At 46.1% G+C, this 20312-nt stretch overlaps 1 protein-coding gene across 1 annotated transcript in view; it reads right to left on the reverse strand.

Annotated features, from left to right (window-relative positions):
- Positions 1-911: 911 nt before the first annotated feature.
- TRMT2B (tRNA methyltransferase 2 homolog B) overlaps positions 912-20312 on the reverse strand; it is a 68363-nt gene continuing 48962 nt past the window's right edge. The window contains 1 exon segment of the mRNA XM_054719124.1: positions 912-2011. Coding sequence (XP_054575099.1) covers positions 1885-2011 — 127 coding nt within the window. The 3' untranslated portion in view covers positions 912-1884.

Genomic DNA, 20312 nt, shown 5'->3' on the forward strand with positions numbered 1-20312 from the left:
TAACCACTGAGAAAAACTGGTAGGGCTGCGACTTTATTTAAAAAGCAACAAGATGCCAATGACAGACAGATTTTAAGCATTGGAGAAACACAATGAGATGGGCATTTTAGAAAACTCACTCTGGTCATAGAGGATGAAATGGATCGGAGCAAGAGTGGAGAAAGCAGCAGCAGTTGGGAAGATGGCCCTGTCAGTAATAATCTGGTGAGAAATGATGGTAACCTGCAGGATGGAGACTCGGTGATACATTGGATGTTGGGTAGGAGGTAGAGGAAAAGGACTCAGAATTCCCAGACTTCTGACTTGAGTGACTGAGTAGATTGGTATATTCTTCCAGGTTGGGAAAGATGTGAAACATTCAACATGAGATATGTTGAGTTTGGAGGACCTAAAATATAGCCAGGTGGAATCTACCTTGTAGGCAGTTGGATACAGGAATGAGAAAGATGGGTCTGACTTAGATAACTAATAGATGGGATTGCCATTTACAGATATGGAGAAGAAAGGATGCAAAAATAAGTCGCTCTACATTTAAATATTTTTCAATTATAAAATAATATAACCCCATCACATAAAATGAAATATAGAGAAATGGAAATAAAACTTATATAGCTATCATATATCAACATTTCTTATCATTTTAGATTGTTTTTCTTGTATATGTAAATGGATATTTATATATTAGCTTTAATAGCCTTTTTTTTCTGAGAAGGAGGCTTTTCCAGAAGTATTTAGGATTGATAAGAATTAAAAACACTGATTGGCCTGATATCATTTTGTAAATCAAACAATGTTTGCTAACTTACACGTCCTAGGGCTGCAAGGAAAATCTAAATTGTTGGGCAAGTGTCCAAGAACAACTCCAGAGTTGAATAAAGAAATCATGCACCAGAGAATGTCATTTTAAATATCCAGTTTATTATAGTACATACTAGATCAGTGATGGCGAACCTATGACACGCGTGTCAGCACTGACACGCGTAGCCATTTCTGATGACATGTGGCCGCTGAGGCGGCCGCATGCCGAGGATGAAACATTCGCTGCTCCTGAGGATGAAACATTTGTGAAATAATGTTTTTTCCTCTAAGTGACACACTACCCGAGTTATGCTCAGTTTTTTTGTGAAGTTTGACACACCAAGCTCAAAAGGTTGCCCATCACTGGACTAGATCATTAAGGGGGTTCTGGAGCTTTTTGTCTCTACACTATGCAGCACAATTGTAGGTAGTCAGTCTCTTCTCTGAAGATCTCCTTTCCCATGGGGTCTCTATTAGACCAATTCTCCCTCCACAGGTGAGAACTAATTGGTGCTATTGTTCCTAAGAGTAACCACATTTTAAAAGGGTATTCTGGAAGCCTCAAAGCCTAGAAAACCCAAAGGACTGAAGCTCTACTGAGTTCATGCAGTCACCCTGAAATCACTTTATAGCTTACTCTGCTTTTTGAAAAATGCTAGATTTGATTCTAGTCCTAATTCTTGGTAACTCAAGAACACAGAACATATCTAATAAAATCTCTGGGCAAAGAGAGACCTGAGACAGTATGACGTTATTATGAGATGCTGAGAAAAACTCAGTTGTCGCCACACCACAGGCAGTTTCAGACTGAGGGAGCCAGGACAGGCTGACAACAAAAGGAACAGTCCAGATCCAGGGGCAAGGAGTGGTCACAGCAAACAAACACACATGAAAACAAGGGAAGCTGAAAACGAAGGTAATAAATCTGGCTCATGTAGGAAGGTTTACTATATGCTTCCTACTCATGATCCAAAGATTATTTTCCCCAGGAACCCTCTCAGGGTCTGCAATGTAACAATATGCCAAACCTGGAAGTTAATGAAATTTCAGCCTTAATGAAGAGCCCACCATCTTGAAGGAGGCTGCTTATCGAGTAAAGAAGAACACCAGCTCACAGTGTAGGGTGTGGGGGAACAGATCCACAGGCACAGCTTGTCTCAGGACAAAAGGCTTGCCAGGAAGCTTCTTAGCAGAGTTTGGGGGGCAACACAGCCTGTAGAACAAGATGGAAATAAGATCAGTTCCTAGAAACCAAGGAGAACTTCCAGTAACACAATTTCTTACATTTTAAGCTCTGCCTCTGTGTTCCCACAGTCCTTTGTGTTTTTCTCTATAATAGCATCTATCATATTTAATGTAACTACCTGTTTTTTAAAGCCATCTTCCTCACTGGAGTCTAATCTTTTTGAGGTAGAAATGAGGTGAAAACTGCTTATTATTCATCTCTATGTTCCCAGTATGTGACACAGACTCGGGGTTAAATGGTGAATGGAACAAGGGACCTAGGTCATATACTTTTCTATATGATTTTCACACAATAGGTAATTAATAAATATGACTGAGTTAAATTATTCTATTGAAATGTTTCAAAGTAGATTACTTTTCCCCTCACTTCAAAGGCAGTCAAGCAAAAACTGAAAACAGCAATTCACCTATAAATTCACCAGAGAGGATAAACACTGTTAACATTGCAGAATATACCTTTCCAACAATGGATACTTAACCTGGTTTCTTAAAATGGAGTCACACTGTGTAATATTGTACATATTCCTTTACAACCAGTTTCTTCAGTTAATAATACATCATGATCATCTTAAAAAAAAATCCTCACCTGAGGATATGTTTTTATTGTTTTAGAGAAAGAAGAAGAGAGAAAGAAGCATCAATGTGTGAGAGAAACATTCATTAGTTGCCTCTCATACGTGCCCCAACCAGGATCGAACCCATAACCCAGGTATGTGCCCTGACTGGGAATTGAACCAGCAATCTTTTAGTGTATGGGACAATGCTCCAACCAAGTGAGCTACCCGGCCAGGGCCATCATGAGCATTTCTTCACTATATTATTATGTGTAAATCTACCTCACTTTTTTTGGCTATATGTTATTTCATTAAGTTAACTGAACACAGTCTAGTTATCTAGTTCCTTGCTATTGGAAATTTAAGCTGTTTCTAACTTTTGGCTATTTAAAAAAGTCACTTCATAAATACTCTAGTTATATCTTTGCATACATTTTTAGTTATTTAATGGAACTGCTGAGTTGAAGGGGCTATATGTTTTTAAGGCCCTACAACATATCCCATTAAGTTGTTCCAAAAAAGGTTGTACCAATTTACACTCAAACCAACAAAGCAGAAGAGTTATTTCCCTGGCTAACACTCACTAGTTTAACTATCATTGTCCCATTAAAGTCAGATTTAAGTTTGTTTAAGGTCGTTTCTATAAATGTTAATGTTATTAACAATGGCTATTAATAACTGTTACTTTTATAATGTTATTAACAAATATTTCCTCAATAAATTTAATTTTAAAAATGAACTCTTAAGGTAAAATTTGGACATTAGTTAATAATAATGTAGCAATAATTTTATCAAATGTACAACACCAATGCATGATGTTAAATGGGGGAACGAGCCCTAACCAGTTTGGCTCAGTTGATAGAGCGTCGGCCTGCGGACTGAAGGGTCCCGGGTTCGATTCCGGTCAAGGGCATGTACCTTGGCTGCGGGCATATCCCCAAGTAGGGGGTGTGCAGGAGGCAGCTGATCGATGTTTCTTTCTCATCGATGTTTCTAACTCTCTCTCCCTCTCCCTTCCTCTCTGTAAAAAAAACAATAATATATATATATTTTTTAAAATGGGGGAACTATTGGCAGAATGGGGTGAATATATGGTAACTGTATTTTCTGCTTATCTTTTCTACATACCTAAAACTACTCTAAAAATAAAGCCTACTGATTTAAAAAAGTAAAAACAGATAAGGAACAAGACAAGATTTTCACTAATACTCCTACAACAGAACATTTTTATCCAATGTAACCAGGGGAAAAAGTATTGGAAGAAAATAAACAAAACTTTTTTTTTGTGGTGATCATATGACCAGCTACCAAGAAAACCCAAGAGAATAAACTGGAAAACAAACAAAACTAATAAGCTGAAACTAAGATTGACAAATAGTCAGTTAGAAAATGCCACAAAAAAGATCCCATCCATAACAGCAATAAAAACTTTATAATATCTTCTCTTAACCTTAAGAAAGACCTCTGTTGGAAAAAATGTGTGTGTATGTGTGTGTGTGTGTATCTTTAAAATTACATAAGACTTGAGTAACTGAAGAAACATACCACATACCTAGACAGAAAAAAATACTGTAAAGATTGTAATTCTCCCTAAATTAATTAATAAATTCAGTATTCTTGTAATCACAATCCCAAAAGGTTATTTTTGATAAGTTGATTCTACTACAGCTCTGTTAGAAAACACACAGAAGAGGAATGGCAACATGAGAGATCCTCTTGGGCTCTCCCCTTGAAATTTCAACTAGTTATCCAACTATAATTCAACAAAGAAATCCCTGCTTAATACAGACACCTGAGAGACCTGTGCATTGAAACATTTGAAGGTGGGAAACGGAATAAATGGGAAGAGGACAAGGGAGGAAAGCGCAAATGGCCTACAGATGAAGCCCTGGAGAGGAGAGAAAACTGGTAGTAGCAGGTGCTTCCTTTGGCTAGCACTGCAAGCCTACCTCAAAAAAAAAAACACAAGAAAAATCAACAATAAACTAACCATACAACTTAAATAACTAGAAAGAGAACAACAAGAAAAGACCAGAATAAGTAGAAGGAAGGAAATAATAAAGACTAGAGCAGAAATAAATGACATTGAGATTTTAAAAATACCAAGAAAAAATCAATGAAACCAAGAGCTGGTTCTTTGAAAGGATAAACAAAATTGATAAACCATTAGCCAGACTCAGCAATAAACAAAAGAGAGAGGACACAAAGAAATAAAATCAGAAACGAAAGTGGACAAGTAACCACTGATACCACAGAAATACAAAGGATTTTAAGGAAGAAAGAAAACACACACACACACACACACACACACACACACACACACAAAAAAAAAACCACAATGGAGTAAAGAGAGTCTCTTCAATAAATGGTACTGGGAAAACTGGAAAGCCACATGGAAACGAATAAAAGTGGATTAAAGTTTGTCCCTAGGTACAAAAATTAATTCAAAATGGATCAAAGACCTAAATATAAGACCTTAAACAATAAGTTACATAGAAGAAAACATAGGTACCAAACTTATGGACCTGGGTGGTAGAGAACATTTTATGGACTTGACCCCAAAGGCAAGGGAAGTAAAGACAAAAATAAATGAATGGGACTATATCAAACTGAAGAGCTTCTGCACAGCAAAAGAAATAGACAACAAACAGGCAGCCAACCAGATGGGCGATGATATTCACAAACAGTAGCTCTGACAAAGGTTTAATTTCCAAAATATATAAAGGATTCATAAAACTCAACACAAAACAAACAACCCAATCAAAAAGTGGGCAGAAGACCTGAACAGACAACCTCTCCCAAGAAGACATACAAACAGCCAATAGATATATGAAAAGATGGTTGACCGCACTGGCAATCAGGGAAATGCAAATCAAAACTACAATGAAATACCACCTCACACCTGTTACATTGGCAATTAGCAACAAAACAAGCAATATCAAATGCTGGCGAGGTTGTGGAAAAAAAGGGAACCCTCGTTCATTGCTGGTGGGAATGTAGACTGGTACAACCACTGTGGAAAGCAGTCTGAGGATTCTTCAAAAAAACTAAGAATAGAACCAACTTCTGACCCAGCAATTTCTCTCCTGGGTATATATCCGAAAAACTCAAAAACATGTATCTGCAAATATACACTGAGTGGCCAGATTATTATGATCTCTGAATGCATAATAATCTGGCCACTCAGTATATATATATTAGAGGCCCGGTGCATGAATTTGTGCATGGGTGGGGTCCAGCCAGCCTGGCCAGGGAGAGGTAACATGGGCGGTTGGCCAGCCTGCCTGCTGGTTGAACTCCTGGTCGAGGGGACACTATGCATATTAGCCTTTTATTATATAGGATATACACTGAGTGGCCAGATTATTATGCGTTCAGAGATCATAATAATCTGGCCACTCAGTGTACATGCACCCCTATGTTCATTGCAGCATTTTTCACAGTGACCAAGACAGGGAAACAACCAAAGTGTCCTTTGATAGAGGACTGGATAAAAAGAAGTGGTACATATACACAATGGAATACTATTCAGCCATAAGAAAGGATGAAATACTGCCATTTGCAACCATGTCGATGGACCTTGAGAATATTATGCTAAGTGAAATGTCAGTCAGAAAAAGCTGGGAATCATATGATTTCACTCATATGTGGGATATAAAACTGAAACTCATGAACACAAACAGCAGTGTAGTGGTTGCCAGAAGGAAGGGGATAGGTAGTGAATGGGGTCCTAACATATAGTGATGGGAGAAGATTTGACTTTAGGTGGTGGGCACACAGTGCAATATACAGATCTTGTAACATAGAAACCCACACCTAAAACCTATATGATCATATTAACCAAAGCTACCCCAATAAATTTAATGAAAGGGGGGGAATAAAACACATGGAAATATTAAGAGTATATAGATCCTTTAACCTGGCAATTCCACATCAGGGATTTAATACATATACTATCACATACACTTACTTATTCATCACATACACATAACATTCCACATATGTGCAAAGATATATGTACAAGGATATTCACTGAGAAAGGGTGGTAAAAAATAGAGTACAAACAACCTTAAAATTCACTAGTAAGGGACTAGATAAATGACATATTTGTGAGAAGAATGTTTACAAGCAAGTTCATTAATTATTTCATATCTGGAACTTGGTTTCATTTTTTAATAGTGATAAGAATGGTGCAGGACTAGGAAAGTTATGGAAAATGCTGTCAATTTTACTTTAAAGTGAGAATCTGGTGTCTCTGTATTTTATTGTTTTCAGTAAAACTTCATATGTGTTTTGGACTTTTTGAGAGAAAAAAAAAACTATATAGCCTATTTTAAAAATCAAGTAGACCTATAAGTATTGATGCAGATTCTACATCACTGTAGAAAAAAACGCCAAAATTTTTAACTGAAAAGCATGGTGCAGATGGTGTTAACAGTCTGTTTCTATTTTTTTGAAGAGAGAAGGATGGTATGTACACATACATGTATGTGTATACACACACATACAAACACTTGTATAGTCACAGAATATCTCTGGTAGACTACACAAGAAACTGGTATGAGTGGTGATATCTGAAGGAGAAGGGGTCAGAAGTAAAAAAGAGACTCACTGAATTTATTCTACCATATGCATCTACTGGCTTTTCAAAATAAATATTTCTTGCCTTTTTGAAGGCATGTTTATTGTTTTATGCAATATGAATGTTAGGAGAAATAAAATGGCGGCTGTATAGACAGACATGTCCTGAGGCTTGTCCCTAACAGATAGAAAGAACAGCTGAAGGTCGCACGGGGAGTGTTTGTTGGTAAGTTGAGGGACAGCTATACTCCAGGCGAAGGTGGGGGACTGCTGGACAGGGGTCCCCTGACCAGGCAGCCCCCACTGCAGCTGGGTTCCCTCCCAGAGCCACCAGCTCAGATGCAGAGACCGTGCCATCTTGAAGGGGAAAGTGGATGTTATCGGAAGCCTGAAAATCTACAACTGCGGCACCCACCGAACAGCTGCGAACACCAGAGCACCGGTCCCCAATTGGCGCAAACATGCGGATTCAGAGTAGCTCCACATTCCACCACAGAAAGGTCATATTTCACCTGGGATAAGGTGAGGTCTCTGATCCTGGCAGAACAGAGAAACACGTGCACTGTGGGAGCTGGAGGACCAGGGGAAGTCTGCACCTAGAAAAATCCGTGGCTGTTGGGGCTGGCGTGATCCGTGAATGTGGAAGGGGGTCCTCAGAGCTGCTAACAGAGGGGATCTCTAAAAAGAAACCCATTTTGATCTGACGCAGAAGGACAGCCTAAAAATTTTAAAAGTGTGCGGGCTGCTTGGACACAAGGCGGGAGGAAGGTCTGCGCAGACTTGTGCGCGGCCCCGGAATTCACACACTTGCACATTTTCCTCTTTAAATCTTTGCTTCTGATTACTAAGCCCAATACATAGGATCACCCAGTTGGGGACACCCTAGGAGACTGCAGGGGAAAGTTGTTTTTCTGGAACCTGGGGATCAGAGCGGGGAGTGACCTTCGGAGAACCAGCTCTGGGGCAGCCCACTCCCACAAACTGGTATTGAGTGCCACAGGGAAAGCAGGATCTAAGCACTGGCTAAGAGGACCTGTAGATCTGCAGGTCAATCCAGAAACACTGCCACCCAGGGGCTGAATCACAAATTAACACTTGTGTAATCACAAATAAAGGAATACAAGAAATTAAGACACACTGCCTGCTTAAAAATCAGGACTGGCTTATAACACTGAGGAGCAGTGGAACGCAGGGAACTGCAACACTGTCCTGACTGGGAAACAGGTGTGCCAAACAGAACAATAGAGTAAGTGAATGACCTTCACTACTGCACATTTTATTTTTTATTTTTATTTTATCATCTTTTACTTAACAAACTAATTTTTTTCTTTTTTCCTCACTTAATTTTACCTTTTTAATTATTACATTTTTATTTTCAATCAGTATTATTAGTACTACTATTTTACCTTTTTTTTTTAAAGTGTCCTTTTATTTTCTCTTTATTTTACTTTGGGATTAGTGTTCTACATTCTATTTTCATCTTTCCTTTAACATCATTCTACTCTATCTCAACTCTAACTTTATGACATCACTCGCTTCCTAACTTTTCCCCTTTTGTTGTCCTGTTTCTCTTACCCTTTTCCTGCTTTAGATTTTCCCTATTCTGTCTTTTTGCCCCCTGCTAAAATTTCATCCTACTTATATATCTAATTTCCAATCCCCTGCTCCAAGTCCATACACACCTCTCTCTTCTCTGTCTTCACTATCCAAAAATTGTTTTTCTCTCTGTCCTTTTGTTGTTGTTTGCTTGAATGTTGATTATATCGATTTTTATGCTTGTTTGTGAGATTGTTTTGCTTAGTCTTTTTTTGTTTGTTTTGTTTTTTGCTTGTTTTCCCTCATCTTGCTTAATATTAGTTGTTGTTTGTAGTTTGTATTCATCTCCAGGCACTTGTTGTTGGCATTAGTGGCTGTTCTATTGGAGTTTTCTCCTCATATACATAATTTGTTCCCTTTTTCTTTCCTATTCCCTTTCTTTTCTCTCTTACTTTTTTCCTTTTCCTAATTTCATTTTCGCACTCATTTCTTTTTTTTCTCTTCTTCTTTCTCTTCTATCCTCCAATTTGCCTTTCTCTGGTGGTCACTGTTATTTGGGGTTATTAATATCGTGAATACATTTCTGTTCAGTGCCTTGTGTGTTGTACCTGGTTGTATTGTATTTTGTGCCATTAAATCAATGCAGGAGAGAGAGAACTAACTAATCAGACATCTGCAGAAGAGAGACCATAGGGAGACAAAGAAACAGCCCACATATGAAAGAAAAGCAGGCATCACCAGAAAAGGAAGTAAACTAAATGGAGGCAAGGAACCTGTCAGAGAAAGAATTCAGAGAAATGGTCATAAGGTGGATGAAAAGAATAGAAGACAAATTCGACAGTATGAGTAAGAACCACGAGGAAATGAAGAACCAAGAAGAAATGAAAAATGGCATCGATGCTATAAAGAACTCAACAGAAAGCATCAAGAGTAGACTAGAAGAAGCAGAGGACCACATGAGTGAGCTAGAAGACAAGGTAGGAAAAAATACCCAAGTAGAGCAGCTTCTAGAAAAAAAATTAAAAAGCAGGAGAAGAGCCTACAGGAACTTTGGGAAAACACGAAACGAAACAACATCTGCATAATAGGGGGTTCCAGAAGGAGAGGAAACTGAGCAAGGAATAGAAAACCTGTCTGAAGAAATAATGACGGAATACTTCCCTGATATAGGGAAGGAAAAACCCACACAAATCCAAGAAGCAGACAGAGTCCCAAGCAAAATGAACCCTAAAAGACCGGTGCCAAGGCACATTATAATTAAATTGGTAAACACCAACGACAAAGTAAGAATCTTAAAAGCGGCCAGAGAGAGACAGAAAGTTACATACAAAGGAATCCCCATCAGACTAGCAACTGATTTCTCAACAGAAACTCATCAGGCCAGAAGGGAATGGAATGAAATATACAAAGTCATGCAAAGGAAGGGTCTGAATCCAAGAATACTGTACCCAGCAAGGCTATCAATCAAAACTAAAGGTGAAATCAGGAACATCAAGACAAAAAAGGACTAAGGTAATTTATTACCGCCAAACCAGCAATGCAAGAAATGCTAAAGGGTCTGCAATAAAAAGAAGAAATAGGAAGCAAAGAAGGAACACAGGGGTAAAGAATAAAAATGGGGACAAACAAGTACCTATCAATAATAACATTAAATGTAAATGGATTAAATGCCCCAATCAAAAGATATAGGGTAACGGATTGGATAAGAAAACATGACCCATAAATCTGCTGTCTACAAGAAAGAAAGAAACCTCAGAAAAAAAGACGCACACAGACTGAGGGGGAAGACATGGAAAAAGGTTTTATAGGCAAATGGAAATGAAAAAAAAGCTGGGGTAGCAATACTTATATCTGACAAATTAGATATCAAAGTGAAGGACATAACAAGAGATAAGGAAAGCCACTTCATAATACTAAAGGGAGTAATCCAACAAGAAGAAATAACTGTGGTAAACATATAAACACCCAATACAGGAGTACCCAAATATATAAAAAAAAAACTCCTGCAGGATATCAAGGGAGAGATTGACAGCAATACAATCATAATAGGAAACTTTAATACCACACTATCACCATTGGACAAATCCTCCAAACAAAAAATCTGCAAAGAAACATCAATCCTAAATGACTCACTAGACTAGATTGAATTAATTGACATCTTCAGAACATTTCACCCCAAAGTCACAGAATATACATTCTTCTCAAGTGCACATGCGTCATTTTCAAAGATAGACCATATGTTGGGTCATAGGCAAATTCTCTTCAAATTCAAGAAGATGGAAATCATATCAGCCATGTTCTCAGATCACAGTGGAATAAAACTGCAAATCAACTACAATAAAAACAATCCAAAACAAATCAAACACATGGAGACTAAACAGCATGCTATTAAACCATGACTGGGTCACCAGAGAGATCAAGGAAGAAATAAAAAACATCATGGCAACAAATGACTATGAAAACACAACAATCCAAAATCTATGGGACACAGCAAAAGCAGTCATGAGAGGGAAGTTCATAGCTCTACAAGCCTACTGCAAAAAAACAAGAAACAATGGTAATAAATTACCTAACCCTACAACTCAAAGAGTTAGAAAGAGAGCAACAAGAAAAGCCCAGTGTAAGCAGAAGGAAGGAAATAATAAAGATCAGAGCAGAGATAAACGACATGGAGACCAAAAAAACAATACAAAAGATCAACAAAACCAAGAGCTGGTTCTTTGAAAGGATAAACATGATTGATGAACCTCTAGCCAGGCTCACCAAGAAGCAAAGAGAGAGGACCCAAATAAACAAAATCAGAAATGAAAGAGAAAAACCAAGATGGCGGCATAGGTGAAACACCTAACCTGCAGCCGGGCACAACAATTTCAAAGGCACAACTAGAGGTCAGAACGGACATCGTCCAGAACCACAGGAGAGCTGGCGGACTGAAATGCCCACAGCTGGGGGGAAGGAGAAGGCCACGGGGACAATCGGGGGAGCCGTAAAAGCCTGAGGTATGGAGAAACTGGCGGAGACACGAGCACGCGCGCCTGCGGGGAGGATGGAGCCGGAGAGGAAGGGGCGGCTGACGGCCTGGCCGGCGTTCACTGGCAGGAAGGAGATAAAGGCTCCGGAGTGCGCTAAGCGCCGGCTCCGACTGCACTGAGCGCCAGTTCCGGGCGAAACCCTGGGAAGCCAGGCGCAGGCTGGGGGAATGAATCTGGGCTGTGGGGCGCAGGCACAGAGGAGCGGGGGGAAGGCAGAGCTCCAGAGGCGCGCACGGGAAGGGGCGCAAAGGACGGACTGTTGCCTGCGCCACTGAACTGCCCTAGCGGGAAGGAGACATAAGCTCAGGACCGTGCTGAACCCCAGTTCCGACTGCACTGAACCCCAGTTCCGGGCGAAACCCTGGGAAGCCAGGCGCACGCTGGGGGAATGAATTTGGGCTGTGGTGGCGGAGGCACAGAGAAGCGGCGGCTCCAGACGCGCGCACTGGAAGGTGCGCAGAGGACGGACTTTTGCCTGCGCCACTGGGTGGCCCTGCTGGGAAGGAGACAGGGACGCCAGACTGCGCTGAGACCCAGTTCCAACTGCACTGAAACCCAGTTCCAGGCGAGAATCTGGGAGTCCAGATTCATTAGGGGAGGGACTGGACTGTTTGGCAGTGGGCGAAACTCCAGGGCGCGTTTCTCTCAGAGGTGTTTGCAAGGAATACAGAGGGACACAGACACAGGAGCCTCATAGGGCGGGGCTGACAGGAAGCCAAGGTTGTAGGCTCCGCCCTATAGCTCCGCCCCAGCCAAGCTGAGCAGAAGCTTTTTCCTGCTGAGTGCCTCAGGTAGTGGCTGACCCACACTGCATTGGAGACCCAGAAACGAGGGCATCTAGTGGTTGGTGGGAGATGACACCAGATTTCAATCACTTGCATAAGGGAGGCATTCTAGAGGCAGACTCAGTGAGCGCCAAGGCATTGCTGCATCAAGACCCGGCCCACAAACATGTCTCCTGCACAGCAACTCTTCCTATATGGACAAAGAGGGTCCTCACGGCCAATTGGCCTGGAGGACAATTCCTCCCAGTGACACCAACAACATGCAAGACTTAACTGTACAAAGGAGGACCAAGATGGAGACATAGGGCGGCAGCCTGATCGTTGCCTACCACAACAATATTGAGACTACGACGGGAGAGCAGAGCAGACACCAGCCAGAAAGACCGGGGGGCTGGCATAGCAGATGCTCTACAACTAGAATAAAAGAGAGGGGTACGCAGGATGATGCTGATGCCGGTGACCCAAAGTCCACACTTTAAGAACTATGGCTCAGGCGACACAATGGTGGCCAGGAACGTGCTCGGCGCAGTTCCCCCGGCGGTCTCCGGCTGAGGGGACGGCTCCACTCGCTGCCGAGCACGGACAGACGAGCCCCTGGGAGACATGGGGTGGGAGACTCCGTGCTTGCTGACCTCCGAGTCCTTCAAGAATCTCAATGCCCCGAAGTGGCCAGGTGCGCACGCTCAGCGACTGGCCACCGTTGCAGACCCAAGGGCCGACGCAGCGACACCGGACCAGCCCACCGCCGGGCACCAGGCACACCGGAGCCTTGCCGAGCCCGCCGCCCAACGAGTTCTGCGGCAGCCGCCCTGGAGCTCTGAGAAAATGACCAAAGGAATTGCTGAGAGGGAATTGACCAACAGGAATTGGGATCAAGAAGACGAAACCCCGCTGAGACCCGAGTCCAGGCGAGCCTGCGAGCCTCTGGGCTCAGATGTGGTCACACGCCTCTGGGTCTAGGTGAGGCCTCACGCCCCTGGGTTTGGGTGAGGCCACGCGCCCCTGGGTCCAGGTGAAGCTGGATTCCGGGTTCGGGTGAGGCCAGGTGCCCCTGGGTCCGGGCGAATCTGAACCCTGGGTCCGGGTGAGGCCGTGGGCCCCTGGATCCGGGTAAGGCTGGGTCCCGAGTACGGGTGAGGCCGTGAGCCCCTGGATCCGGGTGAGACCACGCGACCAGGGGTATGAGAGAGGTAACGCGCCCCTGGGTCCGGGTGGCTTCGTGCACCTAGGTCCAGGTGAGGCCACGTGCCCCTGGGTCTGAGAGAGGCCACGCACCCCTAGGTCCGGGCGAGACCATGTGTCCCTGGATCCGGGTGGGGCCTCGTGCACCTAGGCCCGGGTGGGGCCGCGTACCCCTGGGTCTGGGGGAGGCCAGGCGTCCCTGATCCGGGTGAGACCGTGTGTCCCTGGATCCGGGTGAGGCCTCGTGCGCCTAGGCCCGGGTGAGGCCACGTGCCCCTGGGTCTGGGGGAGGCCAGGCGTCCCTGGGTCCGGGTGAGACCGTGTGTCCCTGGATCCGGGTGAGGCCTTGTGCGCCTAGGCCCGGGTGAGGCCACGTGCCCCTGGGTCTGGGGGAGGCCAGGCGTCCCTGGGTCTGGGTGAGACCGTGTGTCCCTGGATCCGGGTGAGACCTCGTGCACCTAGGCATGGGTGAGGTCACGTGCCCCGGGGTCTGAGAGGCCAAGCGTCCCTGGGTCCGGGTGAGACCATGTGTCCCTGGATCCGGGTGAGGCCGCGTGCACCTAGACCCGGGTGAGCCCAAGTGGCCCTGGGTCTGGGAGAGGCCAAGCGTCCCTGGGTCCGGGTGCGACCATGTGTTCCTGGAGCCGGATGAGGCCTCGTGCACCTAGGCCCGGGTGAGCCCAAGTGGCCCTGGGTCTGGAAGAGGCCAAGCGTCCCTGGGTCTGGGTGAGACCATGTGTCCCTGGATCCGGGTGAGGCCTCGTGCACTTAGGCCCGGGTGAGGCCACGTGCCCCTGGGTCTGGGAGAGGCCAAGCGTCCCTGGGTCCGGGTGAGACCATGTGTCCCTGGATCCGGGTGAGGCCTCGTGCACCTAGGCCCGGGTGAGCCCAAGTGGCCCTGGGTCTGGAAGAGGCCAAGCGTCCCTGGGTCCGGGTGCGACCATGTGTCCCTGGATCCGGGTGAGGCCTCGTGCACCTAGGCCCGGGTGAGGCCACGTGCCCCTGGGTATGGGAGAGGCCAAGCGTCCCTGGGTCCGGGTGAGACCATGCGTCCCTGGATCCGGATGAGGCCTCGTGCACCTAGGCCCGGGTGAGCCCAAGTGGCCCTGGGTCTGGGAGAGGCCAAGCGTCCCTGGGTCCGGGTGCGACCATGTGTCCCTGGATCCGGATGAGGCCTCGTGCACCTAGGCCCGGGTGAGCCCAAGTGGCCCTGGGTCTGGGAGAGGCCAAGCGTCCCTCGGTCCGGGTGAGACCATGTGTCCCTGGATCCGGGTGAGGCCTCGTGCACCTAGGCCCGGGTGAGCCCAAGTGGCCCTGGGTCTGGGAGAGGCCAAGCGTCCCTGGGTCCGGGTGAGACCATGTGTCCCTGGATCCGGGTGAGGCCGCGTGCACCTAGGCCCGGGTGAGCCCAAGTGGCCCTGGGTCTGGGAGAGGCCAAGCGTCCCTGGGTCCGGGTGCGACCATGTGTCCCTGGATCCGGGTGAGGCCTCGTGCACCTAGGCCCGGGTGAGCCCAAGTGGCCCTGGGTCTGGGAGAGGCCAAGCATCCCTGGGTCCGGGTGAGACCATGTGTCCCTGGATCCGGGTGAGGCCGTGTGCACCTAGGCCCGGGTGAGCCCAAGTGGCCCTGGGTCTGGGAGAGGCCAAGCGTCCCTGGGTCCGGGTGCGACCATGTGTCCCTGGATCCGGATGAGGCCTCGTGCACCTAGGCCCGGGTGAGCCCAAGTGGCCCTGGGTCTGGGAGAGGCCAAGCGTCCCTCGGTCCGGGTGAGACCATGTGTCCCTGGATCCGGGTGAGGCCTCGTGCACCTAGGCCCGGGTGAGCCCAAGTGGCCCTGGGTCTGGGAGAGGCCAAGCATCCCTGGGTCCGGGTGAGACCATGTGTCCCTGGATCCGGGTGAGGCCGCGTGCACCTAGGCCCGGGTGAGCCCAAGTGGCCCTGGGTATGGGAGAGGCCAAGTGTCCCTGGGTCCGGGTGCGACCATGTGTCCCTGGATCCGGATGAGGCCTCGTGCACCTAGGCCCGGGTGAGCCCAAGTGGCCCTGGGTCTGGGAGAGGCCAAGCGTCCCTGGGTCCGGGTGAGACCATGTGTCCCTGGATCCGGATGAGGCCTCGTACACCTAGGCCCGGGTGAGCCCAAGTGGCCCTGGGTCTGGGAGAGGCCAAGCGTCCCTGGGTCCGGGTGCGACCATGTGTCCCTGGATCCGGGTGAGGCCTCGTGCACCTAGGCCCGGGTGAGCCCAAGTGGCCCTGGGTCTGGGAGAGGCCAAGCGTCCCTCGGTCCGGGTGAGACCATGTGTCCCTGGATCCGGGTGAGGCCTCGTGCACCTAGGCCCGGGTGAGCCCAAGTGGCCCTGGGTCTGGGAGAGGCCAAGCATCCCTGGGTCCGGGTGAGACCATGTGTCCCTGGATCCGGGTGAGGCCGCGTGCACCTAGGCCCGGGTGAGCCCAAGTGGCCCTGGGTATGGGAGAGGCCAAGTGTCCCTGGGTCCGGGTGCGACCATGTGTCCCTGGATCCGGATGAGGCCTCGTGCACCTAGGCCCGGGTGAGCCCAAGTGGCCCTGGGTCTGGGAGAGGCCAAGCGTCCCTGGGTCCGGGTGAGACCATGTGACCCTGGATCCGGATGAGGCCTCGTACACCTAGGCCCGGGTGAGCCCAAGTGGCCCTGGGTCTGGGAGAGGCCAAGCGTGCCTGGGTCCGGGTGCGACCATGTGTCCCTGGATCCGGATGAGGCCTCGTGCACCTAGGCCCGGGTGAGGCCACGTGCCCCTGGGTCTGGGAGAGGCCAAGCGTCCCTGGGTACGGGTGAAGCCAGATCCTGGGTCCGGGTGAGGCCGTGCGCCCCTGGATCCATCCGGGTGAGGCTGGGTCCCAGGCCTGGGTGAGACCACGCGCCCCTTGGGTAGGGGTGAGGTCACGTGCCCCTTAGTCTGGGTGACGCCGTGCCCCTGGGTTCGGCCGAGACCAAACCAGAGGGAGTCGGACCTCCATTACCACCATTTGTCCACCATCCAGAGCTGAGGGGTCAGTGCTGACATGTACACATAAGGAACTACTGGACATTGAAATTGGGTCTCAAAAGAACTGTTGGTCCAGGGGGAAGCTCGCTACAGATTGATTCATTTGCCTGTCAGCATAACTATTATTGCTCGTCTCACATTCAGTTCTTATTAGTATATATCTAGTGACATATGATCTCGCTCATCTAGGGGAAATGATGAACAACATAGACTGAGGAACAAGAACAGAACCAGAAGCAAGGAGGCATCGATCGGACTATCGGGCCTCAGAGGGAGGATAGGGGAGGGTAGGGGGAGGGTGGGGGGGAGGGGGAGAGTTCAACCAAAGGACCTGTATGCATGCATATAAGCCTATCCAACGGTTAAGTTCAACAGGGGATTGGGGCATGCGTGGGGAGAGGGGTGGGATGGGAATGGGGGGATGAGGACAAATATGTGACACCTTAATCAATAAAGAAATTAAAAAAAAAAAAAAAAAAACAGAAATGAAAGAGATGAAATAACAACAGACCCCACCGAAATACAAAGGAATGTTAAAAAATACTATGAACAACTCTATTCCAATAAACTGGACAACCTGGAGGAAATGGACATGTTCCTAGAAAAATATAACCTTCCAAAACTCAATCAGGAAGAATCTAAACAGCTCAATAGGCCAATAACTATGGAAGAAATTGAAGCAGTCATCAAAAATCTTCCAGCAAACAAAAGCCCGGGGCCAGACGGCTTCACAGGGGAGTTTTACCAAACATTCAAGGAAGAACTAAAACCTATCCTCCTCAGACTATTCCAAAAAATTTAAGAGGAAGGAACACTTCCAAGCTCCTTCTATGAAGCCAGCATCACCTTAATACCAAAACCAGATAAAGACAACACAATGAAAGAGAATTACAGGCCATTATCCCTCATGAACATAGATGCCAAAATCTTCCAACAAATTCTAGCAAATCGGATCCAGCAGCACATCAGAAAGATCATACACCATGACCAAGTAGAATTTATCCCAGGAATGCAAGGATGGTACAATATCCGCAAATCCATAAACATGATACATCACATAAACAAATTGAGAGATAAAAATCACATAGTCATATCAATTGATGCAGAAAAAGCATTTGACAAAATCCAACACCCTTTCTTGATAAAAACTCTCAACAAGGTGGGAATAGAAGGATCATACCTCAACATAATAAAAGCCATATATGACAAACCCACAGCCAACATCATACTCAATGGGCAAAAAATAAAACCATTTTCCCTAAGAACAGGAACAAGACAGGGATGCCCTCTCTCACCACTCCTGTTTGACATAGTACTGGAAGTATTAGCCATTGCAATTAGACAAGAAGAAGAAATAAGAGGCATCCAAATAGGAAAAGAAGAAGTAAAGCTGTCCTTATTTGCAGATGACATGATATTGTACATAAAAAAAACCAAAAGACTCCATCAAAAAACGAATAGATTTAATAAATGAATTCGGCAATGTAGCAGGATACAAAATTAACACCAAGAAATCTATGGCATTTCTATACACCAATAGTGAACTTACAGAAAAGGAGAGTAAAAAAGCAATCCCATTTACTATCACACAAAAAAAACTAAGATACCTAGGAATAAACTTAACTAAGGAGGTAAAAGACCTATACACAGAAAACTACAGGACACTGAAAAAAGAGATAGAGGAAACGTAAACAGATGGAAGAATATACCATGTTCATGGATTGGTAGAATCAACATCATTAAAATGTCCATACTACCCAAAGCAATCTTTTCGAAGGAAGACAGAAGGAAGGCCAAGAGAAACATGAAAACATGCTCAAAGTCACTAGTTATCCGAGAGATGCAAATCAAAACAACAATGTGGTACCATCTCACACCTGTCAGAATGGCAATCATCAACAAAGGACAAGTGCTGGCGAGGATGTGGAGAAAAAGGAACCCTCGTGCACTGCTGGTGGGAATGCAGACTGGTGCAGACACTGTGGAGAACAGTATGGAGTTTCCTCAAAAAACTAAAAATGGAGCTCCCATTTGACCCAGTAATTCCACTTCTAGGAATATATCCTAAGAAACTGGGAACACCAATAAGAAAGGATTATATGCACCCCTATATTCATAGCAGCACAATTCACCATAGCTAAGATCTGGAAACAGCCTAAATGCCCATCAACAGATGAGTGGATTAGAAAACTATGGTACATCTACACAATGGAATACTACGCTGCTATAAAAAAGAAGGAATTCTTACCATTTGCAGCAGCATGGATTGACCTGGAGAGCATTATGTTAAGTGAAATAAGCCAGGCAATGAAAGAAAAATTCCACATGATCTCACTCATTTATGGAAAATAAAGAACATTATAACCTGATGAATAAAAAATAGATACAGAGGCAGTAAAGCACTGAAGAGATTGTCAAATTACAGTGGGAAGGCTGGGGAGTGTTGGGGAGGGAGGGAAATAGATCAACCAAAGGACTTGTATGCATGCATATAAGCACACCAATGGACACAAGACACTGGGGGGTGGGTGGTATAAGGGCATGCGACAGGGGGTAGGGGAGGCTGGGGGAAGGTCAATGGGGGGAAAAAAGGAGATATATGTACTAATATATGTAATACTTTAAATAAAAAATATGAATGTTAGCTGAATCCTAGGTTTACTCTTTTTTTTATTTTTTTTTTTCCTTTTTTTTTAAATTTCTTTATTGATTAAGGTGTCACATATTTGTCCTCATCCCCCATTCCCATCCCACCCCTCTCCCCACGCATGTCCCAATCCCCTGTTGAACTTAACCGTTGGATAGGCTTATATGCATGCATACAGGTCCTTTGGTTGAACACTCCCCCTCCCCCCACCCTCCCCCTACCCTCCCCTATCCTCCTTCTGAGGCCCGATAGTCCGATCGATGCCTCCTTGCTTCTGGTTCTGTTCTTGTTCCTCAGTCTATGTTGTTCATCATTTCCCCTAGATGAGCGAGATCATATGTCACTAGATATATACTAATAAGAACAGAATGTGAGACGAGCAATAATAGTTATGCTGACAGGCAAATGAATCAATCTGTAGCGAGCTTCCCCCTGTACCAACAGTTCTTTTGAGACCCAATTTCAATGTCCAGTAGTTCCTTATGTGTACATGTCAGCACTGACCCCTCAGCTCTGGATGGTGGACAAATGGTGGTAATGGAGGTCCGACTCCCTCTGGTTTGGTCTCGGCCGAACCCAGGGGCACGGCGTCACCCGGATTAAGGGGCACGTGGCCTCACCCATACCCAAGGGGCGCGTGGTCTCACCCGGGCCTGGGACCCAGCCTCACCCGGATGGATCCAGGGGCGCATGGCCTCACCCGGACCCAGGATCTGGCTTCACCCGTACCCATGGACGCTTGGCCTCTCCCAGACCCAGGGGCACGTGGCCTCACCCGGGCTTAGTTGCACAAGGCCTCACCTGGATCCAGGGACACATGGTCTCTCCCGGACCCAGGGACGCTTGGCCTCTCCCAGACCCAGGGCCACTTGGGCTCACCCGGGCCTAGGTGCACGAGGCCCCATCCGGATCCAGGGACGCATGGTCTCAC

The sequence above is a fragment of the Eptesicus fuscus genome, chromosome 1 (genome assembly GCF_027574615.1).
Source record: "Eptesicus fuscus isolate TK198812 chromosome 1, DD_ASM_mEF_20220401, whole genome shotgun sequence".
NCBI lineage: Eukaryota > Metazoa > Chordata > Mammalia > Chiroptera > Vespertilionidae > Eptesicus > Eptesicus fuscus.